This window comes from Polypterus senegalus, chromosome 10, assembly GCF_016835505.1.
Source record: "Polypterus senegalus isolate Bchr_013 chromosome 10, ASM1683550v1, whole genome shotgun sequence".
NCBI classification, from domain to species: domain Eukaryota; kingdom Metazoa; phylum Chordata; class Cladistia; order Polypteriformes; family Polypteridae; genus Polypterus; species Polypterus senegalus.
Genome location: NC_053163.1, coordinates 143,650,032 through 143,676,549, shown reverse-complemented (window position 1 = coordinate 143,676,549; position 26,518 = coordinate 143,650,032). Strand labels below are relative to the sequence as shown.

Below are 26,518 nucleotides of genomic sequence, written 5' to 3'. Positions count from 1 at the left end.
GTCTTCCATTCAAGTAAAGGCCAGGCCAGGCAAGAGCATGTGTAGTGTTAGGTGAATGAGCTCTTCTGAAATTCATCAGGTATGACTGCTGCAATGGTTGCCTTCTTTCACAGCTAGGCCCAGCAAACAATGAGCATAGCACAGTAGTGTTTATTTAATGAACCATTTCCTTTGCCAGTTTGTTGCAATCAGGTGCTGAAACTTCACAAAGTGAAGAACTTGATATAAGAAAGTGATTTTTCCAGTTGCAGTGCCCTCCATAATGTTTGGGGCAAAGACACATTTTTCATTGATCTCCCCCCCTGATCCACAGTTACAAATTAATTCAGATGTGATTAATCTGCATATTGCAGACTTTAAGACTTTTTGTGTACATTTCGATATCACCAAGTACAAATTACAGTATTTCAGAGCACTATAATGTTAAGGACATGGCAATGGCAGGTATATTAAGCAGTCATATTGTGTACTTTATTGCATATACTTTGCGTGCAGTGAGTGCTGGAAGACATCATAGGTTCATAGACATCAACAGGCACAGAGTATCATTTCTGGTGATGCTCTGCCAAGTCTCTAATGCAGCCATCTTCAGCTCCAGATTCTTTTGTGGACTTGACCCCTTAAGCTTTTACCTCGGCATATGGAAGGCCTGCTCAATTGGATTAAAATTGAGACACTGGCTTGATCATTCAAAAAGTTTCCATTTTGTAGTTTTGAAAAACTCCAGTGTTGCCTTAGCAGTATTTTTGGGGTCATTATCCTGTCGGATGACGCACTGTCCAATGAGTTTGGAGGCATTTACTAGAACTTGAGCAGATAAGATCTTTTTATGCACATAAGGATTCCTTGTGCCACTGCCATCGGCAGTGCCATCTTCATTGAAGAGAAGTGTGCCAGGACCTGTGGCAGTGACACATGCCCAAGCCGTAACACCCCCACCACCATGTTTAAAAGATTAGGTGGTATCCTTTGGATCTTGGGCAGTTCCTTTTCACCTCTACAGCTTGCTCTGCCATCATTCTGTTATAGGTTCCTCTTTGTCTTTTCTGTCCACAAGACCTTTTTCAAGAATTCTCCAGTCTCTTTTTTTTGTCCCTTTTTGCAAACTAATCTGGTTATCCTGATTTTGTAGCTTGCATCTTGCAGTGTGGCCTCTGTCCCGTAAGTCTTCTATAGATGTCATCTCTGACATATCCATATGTGCCTCCTGAACACTATTTCAGATCTGTCAAACTGGAGTTTGGGGCTTTTTCTTTACTATAGTGAGAATTCTACTGTCATTAGCAGTGGAGGTCTTCCTTGGCCTACTGGTCCTTTTGTGATTACTGAGCTAACCGGTGTGTTCTTTCTTCTTAATGATATTCCAGACAGTTGATTAAGGTCATCATAATGTTTTACAGATGCCTCAAATTGTTTTATTCTTGCTTTTCAGCCTCATAGTGGCTTCTTTGACTTTCATTGGCACAACTCTTGTCCACATGTTGAACAAAGGTGGGAAGCAAGCCAGAGTATCTTATGGCTGTAGTAATGAAGCAGTGAGGAATCACAAACCCCTGTGACGCCAATTGTCCTAAACATTATTGTGCCTTGAAATGGCGGGGACCATGTAGAAAAAATATTGTAATTTGTACATGTTGTGATCGAAATGTATGCAAATATCCTTAGATTAAAGTCTACTAAAGTCTAGATTGTGAAGTTGAGTCACGTCTGAATTATTTGATTTGTAATTTTAAGCTGTGTGGCAGAGGAATAAATCTAAGAAAAATTAGTCTTTGTTGCAAAAATTATGGAGGGAACTGTATACTTGCCAAATGAATTGGGCTGAACAGTCAAATGAGTCAAATTACCTAAACTTGACAGTACAAATATGTTAAACTTGTCTTGCAATCCAGAGCAATTTATATTATGACACTCTCCAACCAAGGGAGAAATGGAGGAAGAGGATCACATTCATTGTTGATAATTTCAGTGCTGTCCACTTCTGGGCAGTTGTTTGTCCTGTTGCACTGAAGGTCATTTTTCTGCTGCAGCTACTTGCAGGATTGGTGAACACCATATGGACAAGTCTGGGAAAGAAAGCAGAAATGTGCACTTTGACTTTTCCACCATACCGACACATTCCTCTTATCTTTCATGGCATGACTGATTAATGTTGAACTTCACCTCCAGTTTTATTTAGGGTTATGTTCATCCACTCCTTAGACTCTGCTTCACTCACTATCTGCTGTGCAACAGACGATCTTCTGCCTAGCCTCTTGCTAGACATCTGCCCTGTCATTGTGGAGTAGCAGGCAGAGCTGACAGAATTTAGGCTGTTAAAATATCAGGAGTTTGTGCACTGGCTCAGTGTTTACTCCTCATTTGATCATTTAATTAATGTGTTTAATTTCTCTCATGAATAGTAGACTTATGAGCTTTGCAGTAAAGTTGCAGTTTGTCAAGCCACAGTACAACCAGGTTGAACGTAGATTATTGGTTGCCCTTCAGTTCACGTCTTAGAAAACAAGCCCATCCTGAGCCTAAAGTTGTATGTGAAAAATCAATACAACCTTGCCTTAAAAACTAATACTTTGTCTACTACTGTAGATATAAAAGCAGATGACCAGTACAAGGTACTGGACTTAAAAGATGTTAGTTTTAAGATGATGTTTGTTCATCCCTGATGAGATGACAGCAGGGTAGGAAATATTGCCCCCAGTGATGTAAATCCAAGGGCATTGTATAATCGCATACAGGATTTGCTAATTATCCAAAATAATAACAATCAGATCAGTGAAATAACTGTCAATAACAGAGATAATTAAAAATTAGTAGTATATAGATTCAGTTAATCTTATGTTTAAAACAGTAGTTAAAACATAAGAAATAAGCAATATATTGATCCAATCAAAAAAAAAACAAAAAAAAAACCACAGTAAGTTGTACTTAAATTGTTACAGACCGAGGACAAATTTGCTGAAGTTGAAAATAGTTGCAGCCTGTGACCAGTGTTCATTAGGTAGTTGTGTAATAACAAAGCTATTCTTGCTGATAATGGAACTTATTTAATTTTGTGGCTTGTTAGTACTTTTATTGTTCCATGTCCGCTCATTCTAAAACTGTACATTTCTGTTTTCTGAAAATATGCAAATATATCAACCAGAGCACATTCATAATTGTCAGTCAAGTTTTACCTTATTTTACCTGTAGTTTGTCACTGCCGTTGTTTATTTAGCTGTTTTTTTTTCTGCTTTAAAAAATACAGATTAATGTGGGAGTCAATTGCCCCACCAAATCATAAAATTTTGTTTTAAATGTGCTTGTAAATGTGTTTTAAGTCCATACCAACTTCATTTCAGCCTACTTGTAAAGGTAGACCTGTACTTGATCCGGTAGCCACGGTGATGTTGACAATAAAATCAATAAACTTATCAAAATAGCTCCTTGAAGATATAACTGTAACTTAAATAAGCTGAATGCCCCAATACAATAACAAAATTTGATGCAATCAAAATCAATTCATATTTAAATTTATACATACTGTAATTTCTGTTTGTGCCCATGCCATCACACACAAAAAATGCAAATCATCATCTACTCAATTAAGGTGTCAGAGTTTTTTGAAAAGAGAAGCTAAGAAACCGATATGAAAGTGAAAAGTATCATCAATCAAATCATAGATGGTAATGAACAACAAAGAATTTTTGCCAATTTTAAGCGCACATTTTAATGTAAGCCCATTTGGGATACTTCTATTTTTTGACTTTGAATTAAATTAGTCTTTTAGCAATTAATTCAAAACCTAGTTTTACAGTCATGTCGATCATTTAGTTATATTTTGCTTTGTCAGGCCTCTCTATTGATACTTCAGATGGAGCATTTTTATAATTGTTGTGGTTGTTTTCATTTTAAGAAAAATTGATACACTGCAAATGCAAGTTTTAGGCAAGAAATTTGCCCTTTTTATTCCAGATGTTTCCAATTAATCGAAAAATGAAAACTTAAAAGTAACCTACAATGAAATAATTGACATTACTGTGACAATAGAATACGGAGAATGAATTTCAACTACAAGAAGTTGCACTTTTAGTTTTGTGGGTGTGGGGGAAGACCCTCTGAAAGTAGGAACTGGCTAATTAGACTTATGTTTTTCCTTTTTAGAATTTGTTACACTGACTCCAGTTGTCCTCAGGAAGACCAGTACCCCCCTAACATTGCTGTGAAAGTGAATCACAGTTATTGCCATGTCCCGGTGAGCATGTTTTCAATGCCTGTCTACTTGCTAACTAATTTTTTATTGACAAGAAGCTGGTTTTCTGATTTCTTTATTTATTTATTTATTTTTTTAGGGATACTACCCTTCCAACAAGCCAGGAGTGGAACCACGGCGCCCTTGCCGTCCCATCAATATCACACCTTACTTGTATCTTTCAACGAGCACAAATCGCATCACTGTTACCTGGGGTAATTTTGGCAAGGTAATTTCCAGATTAGCTGCCCAGCTCTATGATTAACCTATCATTTTTATTTCTTGTCTGACTGACCATTATCTGCTACATGTTTCTTGCTTGCAGAGATACTGTGTTGCCCTCTACCTTGTCCAGGTATTTACTTCAGCAGAGCTATTCAGCAAACTGAAACGCTTCTCCGTGGAGAGTTCTGAACGATGCCGGGAACTAAGTAAGTATGAGGATAGATTTCCTAAAACTGAACTGGGTTGCATTTTTCTTGAAGTAATACACCTGCTTGCTTCCATGATTATTTACTTAGCCTACCGAGAAGGTGAGCAGGGAGAAAGTTATATAAGAAAATGGTAGATGGTGAGGACGGGTGATGCTCAGGATAAGTTTGAGTGAGCAGCAGAGTAAATTGAGATCATGCCTAAGGAGTTCTTTTTTCCCTCCTCAGTCCAAGACAAACTGCGATATGACCCTGATAGTGAAATAGCAACAACAGGTCTTCGAGTGTCTCTTATTTGCCCGGTAGGTGGTTCATTACTTTGGAGTGAGTTAGAGCATCCCAGACTTATTTTATTTTTCTTTTTTATAGCTGTCATCTTTTTGCTTCTCTCTCCATGTCTACAGCTGGTAAAAATGAGACTGAATGTGCCGTGCCGTGCTCTCACTTGTGCCCACCTGCAGTGCTTCGATGCAGTCTTTTTCTTACAGATGAATGAAAAGAAACCTACATGGACATGCCCTGTGTGTGACAAGCCTGCACCTTTTGAACTTCTCATTATTGACGGGTAAGTGTTTATCCCTCCCGTTCCATTGTGGTGTTCATTTACTCTGATAGGCTGAGAGTTGTAGAGTGTAACCTTTGAAGAAATGAAGGTTTATTATTATCCATGCTTGCTTTACCTTCATAATATTAATAATTACATGTAGTATGATTTGTTGAAAACATCAACCGTATAACATAAATCACTTTTGCTGGGGGCTACTCCAGAAATTCACTTAATCCTCTTCCCCCAAAAATCACACACACATATATATATATATATATATATATATATATATATATATATATATATATATATATATATATATATATATATATATATATATATATATATATATATATATATATATATATATATATATATATATATATATATATATATATATATATATATATATATATATATATATATATATATATATATATATATATATACATATATATATATATTTTTTTTTTTTTTTTCTTTTCTCAAATGAAACTGTAGGGAACACACCTTTTAAGATATATTTTGACACACTTGACATTGGATTTTGTTATGCAGTAGTCTTAACATTATCTCTGTTGAGCATGGTAAATCCACCACCACTCGTCCCTCCCGTGTCATTCCCCCCTCTGCTGCTGAAGATTTTACAGCTGCTTTTTCACCAATCTCCACATCATGTGAATCCACGGATGCTGATGTTTTATTGCAAACTTTCCACACTTCCTGCTGTTCTGTGATGGATGTCGTAGCCCCACTCAAACGGAGACAATCCAAAGTCAAGCATGACCCATGGCTAAATGAACAAACTCGCTCCATCAGGCAAAACTGTAGGCGGCTAGAACGTAAATGGAGGAAAGATGGTCTCACTGTTACCTTCGACTGCATGAGTGACGCGTGGTCCCAATACCAGAGAGCGGTCAGAGGTGCAAGGAACCGTTTTTTCGCTGACATCATCTCAAAAAACTCTGGCGATCAACGTGTCTTATACAAAACACTAAATGCTGTCCTCTCTCCAGCCGTAACTGTTTTCTCTGCTGCCTCCACTGCTCTTTGTAATCAGATCCTCACGTTTTTTCTGGATAAGGTCACGAACATTAGATCCCAGATCTCCATTTCTTCTTCTGGCTCTGTTGATTTAGCCGCTCCTGCACGGTTCCCTCACCAGATTTGAACCTATTTCGCTCCCCATCTGGAAAAATCGTTGCCTCAATGAAGCCTTCGGGCTCTCCGGACGATGTGGTGCCGTCCAGACTGCTGAAAGATGTGTTTCCTGTGATTCGATATGATGTCCTAAAGATCATAACTAGTAGTCTATCCTCGGCTATAGTTCCTCATGCTTTCAAACACGCAGTTGTACATCCAATTGTGAAAAAACCTGATCTTGACCCTGCCATTCTTTCCAATCTTCGTCCAATCTCCAAGCTACCTTTCTTGTCAAAAATACTAGAAAAGTAGTTTATGAGCAATTAACTCATCACCTACAGGACCATCAGGTAATGGATCTTTTCAGTCAGGCTTTAGGCCCCAACACAGCACAGAAACCGCGCATTTACGTGTCCTAAATGACGTCCTTTTGGCATTGGACTCAGGATTCCACGTGGTTATGGTTCTTCTCGACTTATCTGCTGCTTTCGACACAATCGACCACGACATCATGATCTCCGACTCAATCCTGGGCTGGTGTATCTGGCTTAGCCCTCGACTGGTTCAGGTCATATTTCTGCAACAGGACTCTCAGAGTCATGCTAGACGATTTTTCATCTGAATCAGTCCCACTCCCATGTGGGGTTCCCCAGGGTTCCATTTTAGGGCCACTACTTTTTTCAATCTACATCCTGCCTTTAGGTGCAATTTTTAGAAAGCATGCAATTTCATATCACCTATATGCTGACGACTGCCAAATTTATTTCTCCCTCAAGCCAACTGACTCCACCAAACCTCTCCTCGACTGCCTATCTGACATTAAGGACTGGCTGGCTGTAAACTTCCTTCACCTGAACGATTCAAAACCGAGGTCATTGTTTTAGTCCCGACTGCAAACAGGCTCCACCCCTTGGCCTCGTTTCTCTTCCCATTCCAGTAACTTCGTCTGTCTCCAATCTTGGAATCAAAATGGATACGTTCCTGAAAATGGATGCTCAAGTCAACAGCACAGTAAAATCCTGCTTTTTCCATCTAAGGCGAATCGCCAAACTCAAGCCTATTCTTTCTAACCACCTCCTGGAATCAGTAATTCATGCATTCATTACGTCCCGGCTTGACTACTCTAATTCCTGCCTTTTTGGTATCAGTAAAGCCACACTTTCTAGACTCCAACTGGCTCAAAATGCGGCTGCAAGGCTTCTAACTGGAAGTAGCAGAATCCAATACATTTCACCAATTTTGAAAACCCTTCACTGGCTGCCGGTTAGATTCAGAATCGATTTTAAGATTCTCCTCCTAACCTATAAGGCATTAAACGGTCTAGCCCCCGCCTATTTGAGTGTCTTGCTCCATTGTCACAATCCCCCTCGTGTTCTTAGATCCACAGATCAGCTGCTCCTAACCGTTCCCAAGGCACGTTTTAAAGCTCGTGGTGAAAGGGCTTTCTCCGTCTGTGCACCCAGGCTCTGGAACTCCCTGCCCTTAGTGGTTAAGGCAAGCCGCTTCAGTCGCCACATTCAAATCTCGCCTAAAAACGCACTTCTTCACATTGGCTTTTAACTCTTAACCTGTTTCATTTTCCACTTGTCTTTTGCTATTTTCTCTATTTTATTTGGTCCCTTGACCTGTTTTTAGTATCTCTGTTTTAATTCTCTCTTAATGTTTATTTTTAATATTTTGCTTTTAGTCCTGCTTGTTGTAACTGTACAGCGCTTTGGTCAGTTGTAATGCTGTGTTTTTAAGCGCTCAACAAATAAGTATGGTATGGTATTATTTAGTCTCCATTTCATTGTCTGTGTCTGGACTTGTGGGAATCTACATGCAGCCTGACATCAGTTAGGATTTTATTTTTATATCTTTTCCTCCATGAAGAGACTTGTATGTATAGAAGTGAGAGAGGTATCCTAAGGGGAGACTAGAATTCAAATAATTTCTGGTAGTGCTGGGCGGTATACCGGTTCATACCAAAAACCGTTTTTTAGTTTTGTTATATGGATTATTCAACGTTCAGAACGTGGTGCAGTGGGAAACAGTTTAAATGGGGGACCTTTTTCACTGCTGCACTGCTAAACATGCATGCAACAGAGTACATGCATTAGTGGAGGTATTGAACGGTGAAAATGGACAGAGAACATTCCAAAACTAAAGCTGTAGCAGATGATAAAGAAAAAAAGGAGTCGTGTCTGTTGTCTAGAGAGACTATAGTTTTAAAAGGTCAGATGTGGACCAATATGTTCAAATGTATGAATACTGTTTCTATACTACTGGATAATACTGCAAGCCAAGTTGTACTTGTTTTATTTTTTTCAATACTGTATAATGTACCTGGGTACTGTGTAATAGTGTGACGACATGTTGAATTTATTCTCAACATTTCTACTTTATTCTCACCGTTTATGTCGAGATTAAAGTCGACATGTTGATTTTATTCTTGTAATTTGTCATTAACGTAGAACATCGTAAACTAAACTTCATCTTAAAATGAATATTTAATTTACTAGATTTTCTCAAACCCCACCATAAGTTAATGTAGTACATTAAATACTTTGTATTAAGTGTTTCCCGAGCCATGTTAACCGCTACGTGCTTCTTAAACTGACCTTCTCTTGCAGTAAAAGGAGGCGCAGGCAGCGATCACCACACAGAATGCATTAATTTCATGATATTCCTGCTCTCTGAACATTTACAATGCTAAGATAAATACTTGATATCATTTTCATGATGAAATACATTACGGCATTTAGTAATCATTTGGGGGCATGGTGATGTGGAGGTTGCACTGCTGCCTCGCAGCAAGGGGGTCCCAGGTGTTCCCAGCCTTGAATTTGCATGTTTTTCTGGTGGGTTTACTTGCCGTGCTTCAGTTTCCTTTCAAAGTCCTGTAGGATGTGGGGTTTTGTTATGCTATGTTGACCCTGCTAGTGTATGTGTTGCTCATATTCACCCTGCGATGTGCTGGTGCCCTGTTCAGGATTTGCTCCTGCCTCGCACACAATGCTTGCTGGGATGGGTGCAACCCTGAATGGATGGCGTAATTAAACATGTATAACACATTTTTTTTTTAAAGTTCTGAACACTCCATAGTCTAAGTTAATAACTAGTTTTAATTTCACAAAGACGTTTATCGTGTGGTTATTGGTTATGTGGAGAAAGAAAAAGGAAGGATAGGAACTGAGGTTTTGGTAGGTCAGACAGAGACAGCACACTCAGAAGAACACCCCTTAAATTCTGTGTTCGTGTCTCCGACCATCAGATCACAAACCCAACATTTACACAATATTTAAGTTAAACCTGTGCAATATCCATTCATACATCCAGTTTTTTGGAGCCTCATCACACCTGCCATAAAGTTTACACTGAACGTACACCTGGAGACCCCTTACTGCGAGGGAGCAACATTTTCACCACACTACCGTGCATGTTTAACACCTGCTTTAATGCATTTCATCATGAAAATGATAAAGTATTTTTCTTAGCATTCTAAATGTTCAGAGAGATGACTCTTTGAAAACATCCCTATCCACAGATTCAAAGCAGTCCCTAAGTTTCTCCTCCGCTTCCAGGGTCCAACAGTGCACCTCTCACAAGACCGGCTTGTAAACAGTGAGGAGCAGCAGCACAGAACGGTGATCTGACTGCCCGAGGTTCGGCCGCAGGAGTAAGCGATACGCGTTTTTGTGTGCGGTGTAGCAGTGGTCCAGTGTATTAGCACCCCTGGTGGGACAGGAGACGTGTTGGTAGTATTTGGGGTAAACAGACCTGAACATTGCTTTGTTGAAGTCCCCAGCGATGATAACCAGACCTTCGTGGTGTTTGTTTTCACAGTCCGTAATCAGGCCGTACAGTTCCTTAAGTGCGGTGCTGGTGTTTGCTTGCGGGGGAATGTACACAGCCGCCATGTGTACAGCTGTAAACTCCCTAGGCAAGTAAAGCGACCGGCACATGATCAGACACTCTAGGTCCGGTGAGCAGCTTTGTGAAATGACTTCCAGATCCATACACCATGTGTTGTTCTTGATGATGAGGAAGCATACCCCGCCACCTCTCTTTTTCCTGGAGGAGACCGACCGATCAGGGTGGTGGATAGAGAAGCTGCCTGGCTAGACAGCAGAATCCAGCGTGCAGGCGGTGAGCCATTAATCTGTGAGGCAGAAAACACAACAGTCATGCTGATCTCGCTGAAAACGAAGTCTACCACGGAGATCGTCTACTTTGTTGTCCAGAAATTGGGCATTGGCCAGAAAAATGCTAGGCAGTGGAAGTTGCAGTCCTCTGTGTTTCGTTCTCGCTTGGATCCCAGCACTCCGGGATGCGTCCTCCGGGCGTGGTCGGGTGGGTCGCGTCCTCCACCTTGGCATCGAGTTATATTGGCGAGCAGCCCCTGGTCGATAACTTCAAAAGTAGCGACTTGTGCCTTTGTTGCTCCAATGTTTACCAGTGTTGTATGGTCATACTTAATAAAACGGCGAACAGGCAGTACAAACATCGACAATAACAAAAATACAGACACAAAAACGAAAAGTCTGCGAGGCAAGGGAATGAATGCTTTAGGAACAGCTGTTTTTATGTTTCACTAATCACACTGATTACAATTAATCACAGAAGGAAGCCAGTAACAATGGTCATCAGTGGAAATGGTGGGCACTTACACCTGATTGAGTTTAGGAAGGGGGCTGATCCTTTATTTAAACTGTTTTTTATTTTTTAAAATTCTTCTGAACTGTAGCTGTGATATCTTTCACTTGGATGTTATGAATTGCATTGAGTAAGTAAAACGGGGAAAAATGTTGGTTTGTGTGTTTTCATTTAAGGTTGTAAAAAAAAAAAAAAAAAAATTGGAATATTTCGAAGGGGTGATTCTTTTCTATACCCACTATATATATATATATATATATATATATATATATATATATATACAGTGGAGGAAATAATTATTTGACCCCTCACTGATTTTGTAAGTTTGTCCAATGACAAAGAAATGAAAAGTCTCAGAACAGTATCATTTCAATGGTAGGTTTATTTCAACAGTGGCAGATTGCACATCAAAAGGAAAATCGAAAAATAACTTTAAATAAAAGATAGAAATTGATTTGCATTTCATTGAGGGAAATAAGTTTTGAACCCTCTAACAAAAAGACTTAATACTTAGTGGAAAAACCCTTGTTTGCAAGCACAGAGGTCAAACGTTTCTTGTACTTGCTGACCAAGTTTGCACATTTTAGGAGGAATGTTGGTCCACTCCTCTTTGCAGATCATCTCTAAATCCCTAAGGTTTGAGGCTGTCTCTGTGCTACTCTGAGCTTGAGCTCCCTCCATAGGTTTTCTATTGGATTAAGGTCCGAGACTGACTAGGCCACTCCATGACCTTAATGTGCTTCTTCTTGAGCCACTCCTTTGTTGCCTTTGCTGTATGTTTTGGGTCATTGTCGTGCTGGAACACCCATCCACGACCCATTTTCAGTTTCCTGGCAGAGGGAAGGAGATTGTCGCTCAGGATTTCACGATACATGGCTCCGTCCATTTTCCGTTAATGCGATTAAGTTGTCCTGTGCCCTTAGCAGAAAAACACCCCCAAAGCAAAATGTTTCCACCCCCATGCTTGACGGTGGGGACGGTGTTTTGGGGTCATAGGCAGCATTTTTCTTCCTCCAAACACAGCGAGTTGAGTTAATGCCAAAGAGCTCTATTTTGGTCTCATCAGACCACAGCACCTTCTCCCAGTCACTCTCTGAATCATTCAGGTGTTCATTGGCAAACTTCAGACGGGCCTGCACATGTGCCTTCTTGAGCAGGGGGACCTTGCGAGCCCTGCAGGATTTTAATCCATTGCGGTTTAATGTGTTTCCAATGGTTTTCTTGGTGACTGTGGTCCCTGCTAATTTGAGGTCATTAACTAACTCCTCCCGTGTAGTTCTAGGATTCTTTTTCACCTTTCTCAGAACCATTGACACCCTACGAGGTGAGATCTTGCGTGGAGCCCCAGAGCGAGGTCGATTGATGGTCATTTTGTGCTCCTTCCATTTTGAACAATCGCACCAACAGTTGTCACCTTCTCTCCCAGCTTCTTGCTAATGGTTTTGTAGCCCATTCCAGCCTTGTGCAGGTCTACAATTTTGTCTCTGACATCCTTGGACAGCTCTTTGGTCTTTCCCATGTTGTAGAGTGTGGAGTCTGCTTGATTGATTGATTCTGTGGACAGGTGTCTTTTATACAGGTGACTAGTTAAGACAGGTGTCCTTAATGAGGGTGACTGAGTAGAAGTGTCTAACCACTCTGTGGGAGCCAGAACTCTTAATGGTTGGTAGGGGTTCAAAAACTTATTTCTCTCAATGAAATGCAAATCAATTTCTATCTTTTATTTAAAGTTATTTTTCGATTTTCCTTTTGATGTGCAATCTGCCACTGTTGAAATAAACCTACCATTGAAATGATACTGTTCTGAGACTTTTCATTTCTTTGTCATTGGACAAACTTACAAAATCAGTGAGGGGTCAAATAATTATTTCCTCCACTCTATATATATATATATATATATATATATATATATATATATATATATATATATATATATATATATATATATATATATATATATATATATATATATTAATAAAAGGCAAAGCCCTGACTGACTCATCACTAATTCTCCAACTTCCCATATAGGTAGAAGGCTGAAATTTGGCAGGCTCATTCCTTACAAAAGTTGGGCAGGTTTCATTTCGAAATTCTACGCGTAATGGTCATAACTGGAAGCTATTTTTCTGCATATACTGTAATGGAGTTCAGCTCGAAAGCCACAGGGGGGCGGAGTTTCGTGTGACATAATCACGCCTGCCACGTAATCACGCAGTACGTAGAAAACCAGGAAGAGCTCCAAAAACTGCTGAAGAAAACATACATTATATAATTAAGAAGGCAGCGAAACACTTAGAAGCGAGTGACATATAAAACCATATTCAGCGTCTCACGTGAACTGACGCAGTGCGCAGACAAAAAGCAACAGTTCCAAAGAGTGCTGAACAAAAACCGAATTACACTGCTACGCTCAAATAGACAAACCCGGCCCTGCGTGTAATTATATCCGGCCTGCGAGATCATTTTATATATTATTATTGTTAATGGCCTGGGGATATGAAGCGCTGGTAACACAATAGACTAAAGATCCCATAATGCAGCGCTTCAGCTGCCTTGCCGAACACTTACCGCGTTAATCAAGTCTAGCTTATGATGCTGCAAGTTATTGCGAAGCTAGCCCACGATGCCGAAGAGAAAAGGTGATTCTGAACATAGAGCCTTTAAAAACCGATGGGAGGCTGAGTATATGTTTACTGACATTGCCGGTAAACCCGTGTGTCTCATTTGTGGAGCTAATGTGGCTGTAATTACAGAATTGATGGCACTATGAGACAAAACATCAAGATAACCTGAAAGACCTGACTGCAATGCAGAAGATACAGAAAGCAGAAGAGTTAAAGAAGAATCTGACACTTCAGCAGACGTTTTTACCCGTGCAAAATCACAAAGTGATTTCAAGTGAAGCTACTTTTATGGGAGACACAAATGCACCAGTGCAACTTGCCCCACTTTCCCTGTTGCCAAGTAATGTTGAACCAAGTCGGCACAACGATGTTCCCAAATACGCACTTTGCTGAAAATATGCGGTTAATGCAGAAAGACAGATCACCAATTGAAGCTTTATGAATAATGGATACTTACTCACTCACTCATCACTAATTCTCCAACTTCCCGTGTAGGTAGAAGGCTGAAATTTGGCAGGCTCATTCCTTACAGGTTACTTACAAAAGTTTAGCAGGTTTCATTTCGAAATTCTACGCGTAATGGTCATAACTGAATCCTACTTACGTACATATATACGGCCATAGCCTGCAGCTCTGTCGCCGTGTGAGGCAGAATTGCGTCCTTCATCACCACGCCTCCCACGTAGTTGGCTGCCTGCCTATATTGCATCCTCCATCCCCACGCCTCCCACGTAATTGCCTGCCTGCCCATATAAGGCCATCCATCAGCAGCAATCCAAGCTGTGAGGAAACAGTAAAAAGGAGGCGTGTCAGACGTCGTGGTACATTGTCTGATGCAGCTAGACGGAATCAACTTCGTCACGCTGTTGCTAAATACTTGCAGATAAATCCACAAGTTAATAGACACCCTGTCACAAAATACTTGCAGGCAAATCCACAACTTCATAGAGATGCTGCTGCCGAAAACAAAAGAATGCAAGAAAGCAGGAAAGAAAGCAAGGTAAAGAAACGGAAAGAATATATTTATCAATGGCGCAAATATATTCACATGTACTTAACCTATATTATAACTATATACACATATAAATTAGACGCCCAGACACACACAATCCCCACACGTTCCCTAGTCCTGTATCAGAACTTTCTTTTAAAAGTTTATAATCACACGGCCTGCGAAGTCTGCAGTGAATCCAGCGACCAATCCTGATGTGCGCCACGGACACGTTTACTTAATTTACATTTAGATGAAGTCCGTCTCACCCGGGTGACTTGGCGTTAGCGTCCATCCATGGCCGACGCCCGCTCCACAACAGACAAGTAAAGCCATCATTTCAGAATATCCCTTTTAGGTTAGCAGGCACCACTTCTACGTGCACCCAACCGTCCTTATTACGGAGGCTTCCTTGCTTTACCGCTGGTTATTTTTAAAATGTTTCCTTTTCTTTTTCATATTTTCTTTAACACATTACTTCTCCGCTGCGAAGCGCGGGTATTTTGCTATCTACACATATAAAAGGCAAAGCCCTCACTGACTCATCACTAATTCTCCCACTTTCCATATATGTGGGAAGCTGAAATTTTGCGTGCTCATTCCTTGCAGTGTACTTATAAAAGTTAGGTATGTTTCATGTCCTATTACAACACCCAAGGGGGGGAAACGGGTGTACCCCCTAAACTGTATATATAGATAGGGGAAACCCCTCCTTACTATTTCTGCTACTTCCAATTTTCCCATGCTCATCCTTTACACTGTACTTAACAAATGTTAGTATGTTTCATTTCGTGTTGTGCCCCGTAATGAACTTTTGAAAATAACGTCTTCTTTTTGGCGGTTCTCACCATTACGCCATAAGGAAGTGTAGGAACTGACCTCTCCTTTTTGGCGGTTTCATTCCTTATTTGCATTTGTGAATTTCCCCTTGGGATTAATAAAGTATCTATCTATCTATCCATTAAAAGAGGATTTATTTCACACACAAGGGCCGCCCCAGGTCCCCCTTCCCTTTTTCACGTGGCCGCTGTCCACACACCTACCACGTGGTTGGCTCCCTGCCTATATACATTAACGACATCCCGTGCTCATGTGCCTCCTCACTCGCTTCCTTACTGTCCTCAGCTGTTCGTGCTCACTGCTCCCTTCTTCTTTACTCCACCGCTTCAAGCCTGTTATTGTTCGCCTTGCTTCACGTCTGCCTGCTGGTGACTCCTGCTTTCTTGTTTACTCCACCGCTTTACTACGAAACTTACAACCACCAAAACTTTGTAATGGCACCAGGCTTTACATCAGATCAGATCTCTGCACAAGAACCTCATTGAGGCAACTGTCTTCACTGAAACAGGCTCAGAGAAGACTGTATTCTTCGCATCCCTCTCATACCTTCTGACCTCCCATTCCAATTCAAACGCCTCCATTTTCCAGTAAGGGTCTGCTTCGTTATGACAATAAATAAGTCACAGGGCCAGACTCTAAAAAAGGTCGGCATTGATTTGACACAAGATTGCTTCTCACATGGCCAACTGTACATTGCATGCTCAAGAGTAAGCTTAGCAGACATTTTGCCTGAGGGCAGAATTGCAAGCGTCGTTTACAAAGAGATCCTTACATCCTAAAAATGTGTATTTCTCATACACAACATTTACAATCATAAATTAAACACTTTACAATCATCAGATTCATTCTCAATACTAAAATAAGCATACGACAATTACATTGACAATCACGTTCCGTTATTTTTAAAATGTTACCTTTTTTTCATAACTTCTTTAACACACTACTTCTCCACTGCGAAGCTGAGAGTATTTTGCTAGTAATGTATATAATTTGGGGAATTTCTAATTATTCATCTTCTTTAGTAACAGTTTATTAACTACGTTGCACGTATTTTTATATTTTTATTTAACTTCTCAACAATGCAAAGCAATTACATGGTACAAACACAAAACAACATTAATTGAAAATGTATCTAAGCAGGTAAAAGAACTATCAAATAAACTTGAAATTTGAATCGGTACATGTTTGGTTTCACAAGTTGACATATTCATACAATTATATTATTTACTGTATACTAATAAGACAAAGCCCTCACTGACTGACTGATTGACTCACTCATCACTAATTCTCCAACTTCCCGTGTAGGTAGGTTTGGCAGGCTCATTCCTTACAGCTTACTTACAAAAGTTAGGCAGGTTTCATTTCGAAATTCTACGCGTAGAATTCTACGAACTGACTGTGAACGCAGTATGCAGAGAACAAGCAAGAGCTCCAAAGAGCGCTGAACAAAAAACGCATTACACAATTGAGAAGGCAGCAAAAGAATATGAAGCGAGTGACGCATACAAGCATATTCATAAGTGCAGCTACTGCGGAAACAAAGCACGGTGTAAGCCTCAATTTTAAATTAATTTAATAGACTCGCTGCTGCTGGCTTTTGTAATGCCTACGACGAATACGATGTTCGCGAGATACAAGTTTAATGAGAAGACGTATTGCCGGGTCTGAGCTAACATTAAATAAAGTCGTGGACATCGCAAGATCGCACGAGATAGCAGAAGCACAGCTGAGAACCTTCGATGCATGTACTCCGAGCGGCTCACGTGAGCTGACTTTGCAGGACTGAGAAAGGTAAACCCGTTTATGCAGTGTGTGATGTCTCAGATAAAGAGGAAGATGAGCTGCTTATTGATGCAGTAGGAAACGGAACAACCCTGTGACGCTGAAAGAGACTTTGTACACATATCAATAGAAAAGCAAGGTGTAAAGCTTAAGTTTAAATTACGTTCATAGACACGCTGCCACTAAATATTCGAGGGCAGATCCACAACTTAATACCGGGAATGCCTGTTAAATATCTTAAATTCACGAGTACCGATTTGGGTAGTGAACACTTCGATGAATGAAACCTGTTATGTTTACAACGGTTGACAAACACGGAATATAACTTGAACACAACACATCCTCTAAATACGAACCTGATTAAAAGAAACAATTATAATCAAATCCTTGATGATAGCAACACTCATAACAGTGACAAAACTATTACACTGACAATCATGTTATGTTATTTTTAAAACGTTTCCTTTTCTTTTTTATAACTTCTTTAACACACTACTCCGCTGCGAAGCGCAGGTATTTTGCTATCTCTACATATACAAAAAAGTCGAGTGGTGAACGCTCCAGATTTTTTCTTCTAAACGAATGGCTGTGTCCTTATATGTGCCCATCTCAAGTTAACGGGCCTCTTCGAATACTGTGTTCATAATGCTGTTTGCTTTTTGTTTCACCAGACTGCTGTGGGAAATTTTGAAAGACACACAGGACGTTGAGGAAATAGAGTATTTATCTGATGGCTCTTGGTGCCCAATTAAAGCAGAGAAGGAGAAGGAAAAAGAGAGGGAGCAGAGCAACACACCAGAGTATCCTGTGCTGGAGATTGGTAAGCAGTTAGAGGGCGGCTGGCAGCATTTCTGAATTTAGTGTCCGGGTGTTTGTGATTCCTGATTAAAACTTAACTTGCTTTTTTCCAATCAGGGTCCCCTGAAGAAAATGGACACTCTCCAGCACATAGCAGCACAAGCCAGAACGGGAAGACTGCAGTCGGTGTAGTGGTGGATCTAACGCTGGACTCTTCATCTGAGGAAGAAGCAAATGGGGACAGTGAGGGGGAAAGTGAGGAAAGCGAAGAGAGGCCACCTCAAAAGAGGGGACGTTATGACTATGACAAGGACTTGGTCACTGCTTACTGACTACCGAAGCGTCCACCAGCCTGGAATCTGTGAATGCGAACCTCAGTCCACTGGACGCGCAGAAGTGTGTGAATTGGGCACTGGAGACAAATACACCACTGCAAACAGAATCCCAAGTCACCCCACCACACCTAGCCTAAATTCCCAACCCTGTACTCCCATCTGGACCCTTTTTGCCCACTCACAGGGTGTCTTAGCGCCCAATAGGCTTTGTCTCCACCTGTCTGTCATCCTCAAAAATGCCCACCCTTTGCTTGACGTTCAGTTTTCAGGGCTTTATTATTAATGGTTTTTAATTTTACTTAACTTGAACAAATTATTTTCAACAGCATGTTCAACTTAGATTTGAGAGGCCTCTCTGGAAACACTGGTCTGAGACGTGTAAATAAGTAAGTAAATTAATGCAGACTGGTCCCAGCCTTTCTGAGGGGTGTAAGTGGGGTCAGGTTTTGGAGAAATAAGGTGGTGTAAAGCATGGCCCTGGATATGAGGCTGGTGGGCTTCTGATTTTGAGGAAGGCTGTGTTGGAGCAACAATGCATTTTCTAATTTTCCTTTGACCTGCCTATGTCCACACACCTATCCAAGTAAATGGATTGCGCAGCGCCTTTTAAAACCCTTGACCTCTGGTATCTTAATCCCCCTGCCCTGTCCACCCCCTAACCCCCCCACGTAACAAACTCCACCATTGGAAAATGAAGCCAAGCAAACGTGAGCTCTGAAAAACAGTTGCAACGTGAAAGCTACTCGTTTTGCTTTTATGAGAAACTGATATCTACCTCAGGAAGAACATGGAAGGTGGTGAAATGTGTGCTGAGCATTTAAAATCTTTGCTTTTATTTAAAAAAAAAAGAAAAGAAAAAAGAGAAGAAGTTGGAAAAAAAGTTTCAATGTATCAGGGAAGGGGATGGATTTTTATTTATTATTTTTTTTTTTTTAATCGTAGCATGATTTTTGCATTTAGCATTCCTTGCTGGTCTGTCTGATTTGGATTTCTGTTTATTTAATTTCCATCAATTTAGTATGGGGCAGTTCCTCCACCCCTCCTCCATTTTCTCATTTTTTTCTCTTTACTTTTAATTTATCCTGTTGATTGAGTGAGCGATGTTTAACTTGTGTTGGACAAGGGTGCAAAGTCTCCTTGGCTGTGGACTGTGAAGGAGCCTTTGGAGGATGCTGTAGTAGTTGGAGTGTATCTAATTATACCTTAGAAGAGAATGCAGAGTTCTGCTAAGTGACAAGAAGTGGACTGCAAGCATGCAGGGGACAGGGTGGGTATGCATTTGAGAAGCCAGGTGCCACCCAGACTGTAACATACATATTTTTTCATCCCTCTTTATTTCAAAGACAGTTAGTGAACCATTAGCCTGTTTTTGGTTTTTACTTTTCAGATGATTTTTTTTTTTTAAATCTCCCTTCCCTGACTAGTAGCAACTCTGATTGCGCTGTTTTTTGAACAGTTGTTTGAATGGCTATTCAGCAGTTTTGTGTGGAGTCGACGTTCCCCAAAGGACGTGATCTCTGTTCTTCTGTTGTGAAAGAATTGTCTTTCTATGCCTAGAAGCTTTTAATTCTTAGAAGCATTTTAAATAAATGCTAGAGAAATGTTGGTTCCAGGTACTGAACACTACGAGCTTGTTTGCTTGGGGTGGGGTGGGAAGGGTGGGGTGGTTATTAGAGCGTATTTGGCAGGAACTTTGGGATGATGGTGTGGGGATTGCAGTGTTCATTTCCTTAACAATAACACAGCCAACACCCCGGTGTAAATGTTTCAGTGTCTAGTGTTTTTTCTTTCTTTTTTTTTTTTATATGTTCATATAAAAAAATAAATAATATTTTATCAAATTCTGACATTGTCTTGTGATGGTTCTTTATGCAGCCCAACCAGTTGGGTTTTTGCTTATGTTTTCATACTGCATTATCTCTCACTTAGTATGAGTCTGGTTCTCCTTTCTGGCCGCCGTGTTCTCTGGCATCCTACTTGTCGATCCTTTTGTTTGCTTCTTCTTTACTTTGGTGCTTGGGTGTTGGTTTATTCAGACAGTGCCTCATTGGGGTGAAAAATACTGTTATTTTTACAGTTTGTTAAATAAGATTTGTAATATTTAATTTCTGTGAATATTAAATTTATATAATTATTTAGATTCAGCTTTTAAGTGAATAAAAACTGTGTAAACAAGTTGTAACTCTCATAAAGGAAAGTTAGCATAGTTTCTGCGCATCTAAACAGCAGTTTAACAAGCTAGTGCCTTTTTGGACAGAGGGATAGGTTACTGAGCACATTATGGTGACTTTTAGGATAGCAGTGCATTAAAAGCAAATGCTAAGTGTAAACTAACCAATGTGTTTGTGAGTGTACTTGTAAGAAGATATAAAATAAGTGCTTTAGACTTAGTATTCACTGCGGTGGGCTGGTGCCCTGCCCGAGGTTTGTTTCCTGCCTTGCGCCCTGTGTTGGCTAGGTTTAGCTCCAGCAGACCCCTGTGACCCTCTAGTTAGGATATAGCGGGTTGGATGATGGATGGATGGACTGACTTTGTATTCAGTGAGCTGAGAGTAGATTGTGGTCTGTGATCCTGGCCTTTGTAAGGGTATTTAGTGCAAAACTTTTGAGTGTAGCCAGTCCCTGTTAAGTGTACTACAAGACAAAAGTTTAGACACACCTAGAAATGTTCATGTTTTTATTAGAAATGTATACATTTTTTGGTCAAGATACCATTAAATTGATTTTTAAAAAATAGCCAAGATGTTACTCCCGGTTTTAATGGCTATTACTGTCATTTCAAGCAGTAATACCACTAGTAATGTCTTGGCTATATTTTAAAATCAATTTAATGGTATCTGGATAAAGAAAGTGTTCATTTCTATTAAAAACATGAACATTTCTCTGTGTCACTAAACTTTTGTCTGGAAGTTTATTTCTGTGTTGAAATCTTTTCAGGGTTTCAGTAACTGCAGCGGGAGAAATTGAGAGCAAATTTCGTCTGCTCCATGGCTGAGATAATCAAATGTTAAGTGCTAAATCCTTCCAGAGGTAAGTATTGCCGAGTATACGCGTAAAATGAGGTGAATAATATTTCTTAGGCATTTCCATGAGTAACAATCCACTGTTAAAAAATAACCTTTGGAGGCTAGATTGCATTCCATGGACACTTGTATGATTAAACATGTAGATCATTCTTGCTTTCTGTTTATTGACCATGAGCCTCAATGGTGTTCCAGTCTGGGTAGCTCTAAGTTGTACCTTCAGTTCTCTAGTCTTGATATTTTTGTTTAGTTTCTGTAGACTATAGCTTGACAGTTGAGATTGCTCAAGGTCTGTGGTTTCTTGCTTGCTTCCTTCTCAGATGGTGTAATGTCCTAGCTGGAATAGTTCCAAGTAATGTCTCCTCTTCCAGATGATTACTTTTCTGATGTCTGCCCTCACTGGCATATGTATATTTTCTGTTTTATGGTGTTTGATTGCCCGTGTCTGTGTGGGTTTCCTCCCATAGTCCAAAGACATGCAGGTTAGGTGCATTGGAGAATTCTAAATTGTTCCTAGTGTGTGCTTTGTGTGTGTGTATGCGCGTGCCCTGTGGTGGGCTGGTGCCCTGCCCTTGGTTTGTTTCCTGCTTTACACCCTGTGTTGGCTGGGATTGACTCCAGCAGACCCCCGTGACCCTGTAATTAGGATATAGCAGGTTGGATAATGGATGGATGTTTTCAAGTCTTTATGTAATTTCTGCTAGTACACAAATAACAAAAAGCAAACCTATGTCTTTAATTGGGTCTGACATTCCTTATGCTTTGCGGATGGAACCCTAGGAGGTGAGGCCACCCTGCCATCACTGCTGTTGGGTCCATCATCATCTTTTATATCAGACACAGGGTATCAGAAGTGGATCATGGGGTGGTGTTTATGGGTTACTGTGAGTATTGTTTTCTTTTGATGTTTCTGTTTTTTATTGATTATACTTTGTGTTATTGTATACTACTTTTTTTGATTGGATTTTCGACCTAATTTGCCTTGCATTGACTTTTAGGCAAATCCTTTTTCCCCCTTTTTGATTTATTTATTAAATTCTCAGTTTATAAAGATACTTTGGTTTGGGTTTCAGCAAGCCAGAGTTTACGGTTACCTAACTATAAATTATTATTATTTTTTTTTTTTTACTTTAAAGCTAGTTTCTCATTTTGGGCCTGGACACGCTGAAGCCTTCAGGTAGTAGTTTATGAACTAGCAGCCTGGGTTAAGGCTTTATTTTTGGGCAGGTTGGAGGAGGTCTGGACCTACCTGTGGAACTGACTCCTGTTTACAATAGTTTCTTCAGATTTGGGAGTGACTTCAAATTACTTTTTTCTGATTCGTCTTACTAGCCATGTAATTTTGATCACAGGTAATAGACTATATAAAAAATATTTGATATCTCCTGCCTTAAGTGTTTCTCTTAGGCCTTTCTTCAATATATGTTTGTGTCTGAACCTCTCTTGCCCTGTGCTACCTTTGTCACGTGCATTCCCGTGTAGCCTTCAAGGCTCCTTGCTTGCCTCTTGTCCACTTTTTGACTATCACCCATGACAGACAAGACCCCATTACCTTCTGCTACGACATTGTTTTCTTGCAAATAATAATAATAATGCATTTTATTTTTTTGTAGGCGCATTTCTAAACACTCAATGACGCTGAACAATAAACAAAACACAGATTATAAACAGAAATAAAATGCAAAAGTTAAAATCAGACAGAGCAATTGTAATCAAAGAGAAAAAGCAGTCTTAAACAAATGTGTTTTAAGTTTAGATTTGAAAAGTGAAAATCATTCAATATTTTTCTAAGCTCAGATGGTTGTGAGGTCCAAAGTTGGGGAGCAGAGCAACTGAACGCCCCACTTCCCATGGTGGTAAGACGGACGAAGGGGACAGTCTAGTGGATGGAGGAAGAGGATCTAAGGGTATGGGAGGGAATGGCAACATGGAGGAGGTCAGACAGATATGGGGGGGCGAGGTTGTGGATAGTCTTAATAGTTAGTAGGAGAGTTTTGAATTGAATTCGGAACTGAACTGGAAGGCTGCTGCAAGACAGGAGTGATATGGTGAATTGAGGGGGCTCTAGTAATGATGCGGGCAGCTGAATTCTGGACTAGTTGAAGCTAATTAAGAGATTTGCGAGAAAGATCAAAGAAAAGGGAATTGCAATAATCCAGACAAGAGGTGACAAGGCTATGAACAAGGATAGCAGTGGTGTGGGGAGTGAGGGAGCAGTGAATACGATTAATGTTACACAAGTGGAAATATGAAGACCGGGAGATGTTATTGATGTAGGACTGAAAGGATAAAGTACTGTCAAGGATGACACCCAGATTTACCTTTTTAAAGGCGACTCTCGGCGTTCCCATTACATCTCGACTCCTCCTCGTGCACCTTTGCCTGTCTTGCCCAGAAATTCCTGTCAGTTGTATCACCAAAGCTAAACTAACCAGTCTGATTGATCGGAGTGACCGTACACACGTAGTCACATAGTGTTTTATTTATATAGAAGATTGTACTTTGTGCAGACTTTGCAGCAGACCAAATCTCGGGATTCAGCAGTGATGTATTGTTTAGTGAAACTGCCTTGCAGATCTACTGTAAGTTCCTGAGTTTGAATCTTGTTGCCCATGTTTTGGACAAAATGAAATAAACGTACTGTAAAACGTGACTAACATTAACATAAATAATTGAATGCGTAATTAAATGTTTCTGTTGCTTATTCCTTTATGTATTATTTCTTTATTCATTTCCTTTACACACAGCATGAAATATGCCTTGAAATGAAAATTCTTGCTTTTCTCCCGTCAAAGGTGACAAGGTAGGCTGTAGTACGTACTGTATTTTGATTGATGAGTTAATCAGCAAAGAGCACGTAAATCTTTGGCCATCAAGTGCTTCACTTGTAGGCAAACTCTTCAAGTGCTGAATCCTGAGAGGATGATGAATTCAGAGCTTCCTGAATTAAAGTAGTCACTTTGTGCGGTAACTCGGACCAACTTGTTCTTGCACTCGTGGCCACAGTTGACACACACAGTCACAACTTTGCTTGCCTTTGGAATCGTGGCTCCTAGAAATGTCAAAAGTTGAGAACATGTGTGACCCCCTACTGAGAGAGAGTTCATCGATCAAAACACAGTTCTTGCTAGAGCTTGAGTACACCCCTCTCACCTCTAATGACTGAAAATGACAGTTTTTCATTTCAAGGTGTATTTCACATTGTCTGTGGGTGTCACTGAAGTAAATGAACAACAACAACATTTATTTCTATAGCACATTTTCATACAAACAGTAGCTTAAAGTGCTTTACATAATAAAGAATAGAAAAATAAAAGACACAATAAGAAAATAAAATAAGTCAACATTAATTAACATAGAATAAGAGTAAGGTCCAATGGCCAGGGTGGACAGAAAAAACAAAAAAAAAACTCTAGACGGCTGGAGAAAAAAATAAAATCTGTAGGGATTCCAGACCATTAGACTGCCCAGTCCCCTCTGAAGAAATGAAGAAATAATTTTCTATATAAAACAAAGCAACAAAAACATTTCATGGTATTTATGTTTGCATATTGTTTATATTTGTTTTATTTCACATTACATATTTATTTGCCTATTTAATTTTATCTGAAATACTTCTCTATATCTTATGACCTTGCCGATTCTCCTTATGACATTGTGAGTTTTATTCCAGGTGCTTTGGTTTGGTGGGTCATGTTGATTGGTAATTCCAAAGTGTGATCATGAACAGGCCTGCACTGGAGTGGCTGGCTTAGGCCATGTGCTTGAGGTTGCTGTGTTAGGCTCCAGCCTGTTGAAGATCATGCACTGGATTAAGGTTATTCTCACATTGCTGCTCATTTTTATTTTATTTGTTTATTTACTTATGTTTTTTTGGTGCTGAGGTGTCACCTGTTGCATGGCTGATCTTGGGTCTTAATCAGGGATCCTGAAGGTTTGTCATGTGGTTGATATAGCAACACACTGCATCAGTGCCTACTCCTAACCTCTCCTCTCTCTCCTCCCCAGTCAGGCGATACCTTTCATTGTTCTGCTAAGTTTGATACAAACACATGCAACTTGACCAGTGTCTGGACACTGTAGTATATTTTAATATTTTTATAAGAGAATCTGGCAGTCAGGGGCTGATTTAGATATTCCAATGTCCTTCTTCAGCATTGTGGAATTACCAAACTACTGTTTTGCACCTACCTTTCCACATCTCACTGTTTTTTGTTTTTTTTTTATTTTTTATTTTTTTTATTTTGTGTGTTTTTAGGATCTGTTTCACCTTCCAGCCAGGACACCAGATCTATAAGTACATTTATATTGTGTATACTATAAAAGAATCAAAGGACAACAATAAAGAGTTGGTGTACCAGCCTGGTAACGGCGTATAATTGAATAACAAGCAAATTGCAAAATAACAGACAATAATTGCAGAGAGGCCTTTTCAAACTTGAGATCAGGACAGAGCCGGCAAAGACGGTTGAGTTTCTGGTTTTCAGTCCGCCCGGCAGGAAGAGATAGGTCCAAGCGGATAGACACTGGAAGCGACTTTAGTGGTTTTATAGCCGTCAAATCTTCCTCCGGGAGAGGCATTAGGACACAGCACCAGGTACAGTGGTAGAATTAGTGACTAGAGCCCATCAGCTGTTCCCTATACGCATGCATGTGACAATATAATTTATGAACTTGTTCATGATTTGGTGAAAGTCCACCAAAAAAAAAAAAAAACATTTTCTCACTTTGTGGTTCTGTGTGGTGATTTTACAGCAAATGACCCAAAAATGGTTTTATTCAATAGGCCAAATAATGCAATTTATTTATAACATAAAATGCTCTCTTGCACCCCAAAACATGAGACTGAGTCTCAGTACTTTAGCAATACCAAATTTTATTCCACTTGAAACAGGAACAACATAGTTATTTATTGTAATGGGATCTACCACTCTCCTACATGCAGACACAGCATTCAGGCAGGGTCTTGTTAGTGGCCATGTAATACTGTTCCCTGCATTTACCATTTTCCTTGCATCACCCATTGACAGCAGGTGTTCAGCTGCAGTCTTTCTGGATTTGTTTTCACGGAGAGCTGCTCCAGCTCTGGGAGCCGACGATTGCCCCGGCAACCGATAGGCTGTCTTCCATAGATGTGACAA

General features: G+C 40.0%; 1 protein-coding gene across 1 annotated transcript in view; it reads left to right on the top strand.

Annotated features, from left to right (window-relative positions):
* The window catches only part of pias4a (protein inhibitor of activated STAT, 4a), a 40,070-nt gene extending 20,310 nt beyond the window's left edge, over positions 1–19,760 (top strand). Inside the window, exons 5-11 of the mRNA XM_039766929.1 lie at positions 4,141–4,231; positions 4,329–4,457; positions 4,554–4,659; positions 4,888–4,961; positions 5,064–5,224; positions 17,893–18,041; positions 18,137–19,760. Of these exons, the coding sequence (XP_039622863.1) occupies positions 4,141–4,231; positions 4,329–4,457; positions 4,554–4,659; positions 4,888–4,961; positions 5,064–5,224; positions 17,893–18,041; positions 18,137–18,351 (925 nt within the window). The 3' untranslated portion in view covers positions 18,352–19,760. The remainder of the gene's footprint in view (positions 1–4,140; positions 4,232–4,328; positions 4,458–4,553; positions 4,660–4,887; positions 4,962–5,063; positions 5,225–17,892; positions 18,042–18,136) is intronic.
* The last annotated feature ends 6,758 nt before the right edge of the window (positions 19,761–26,518 follow it).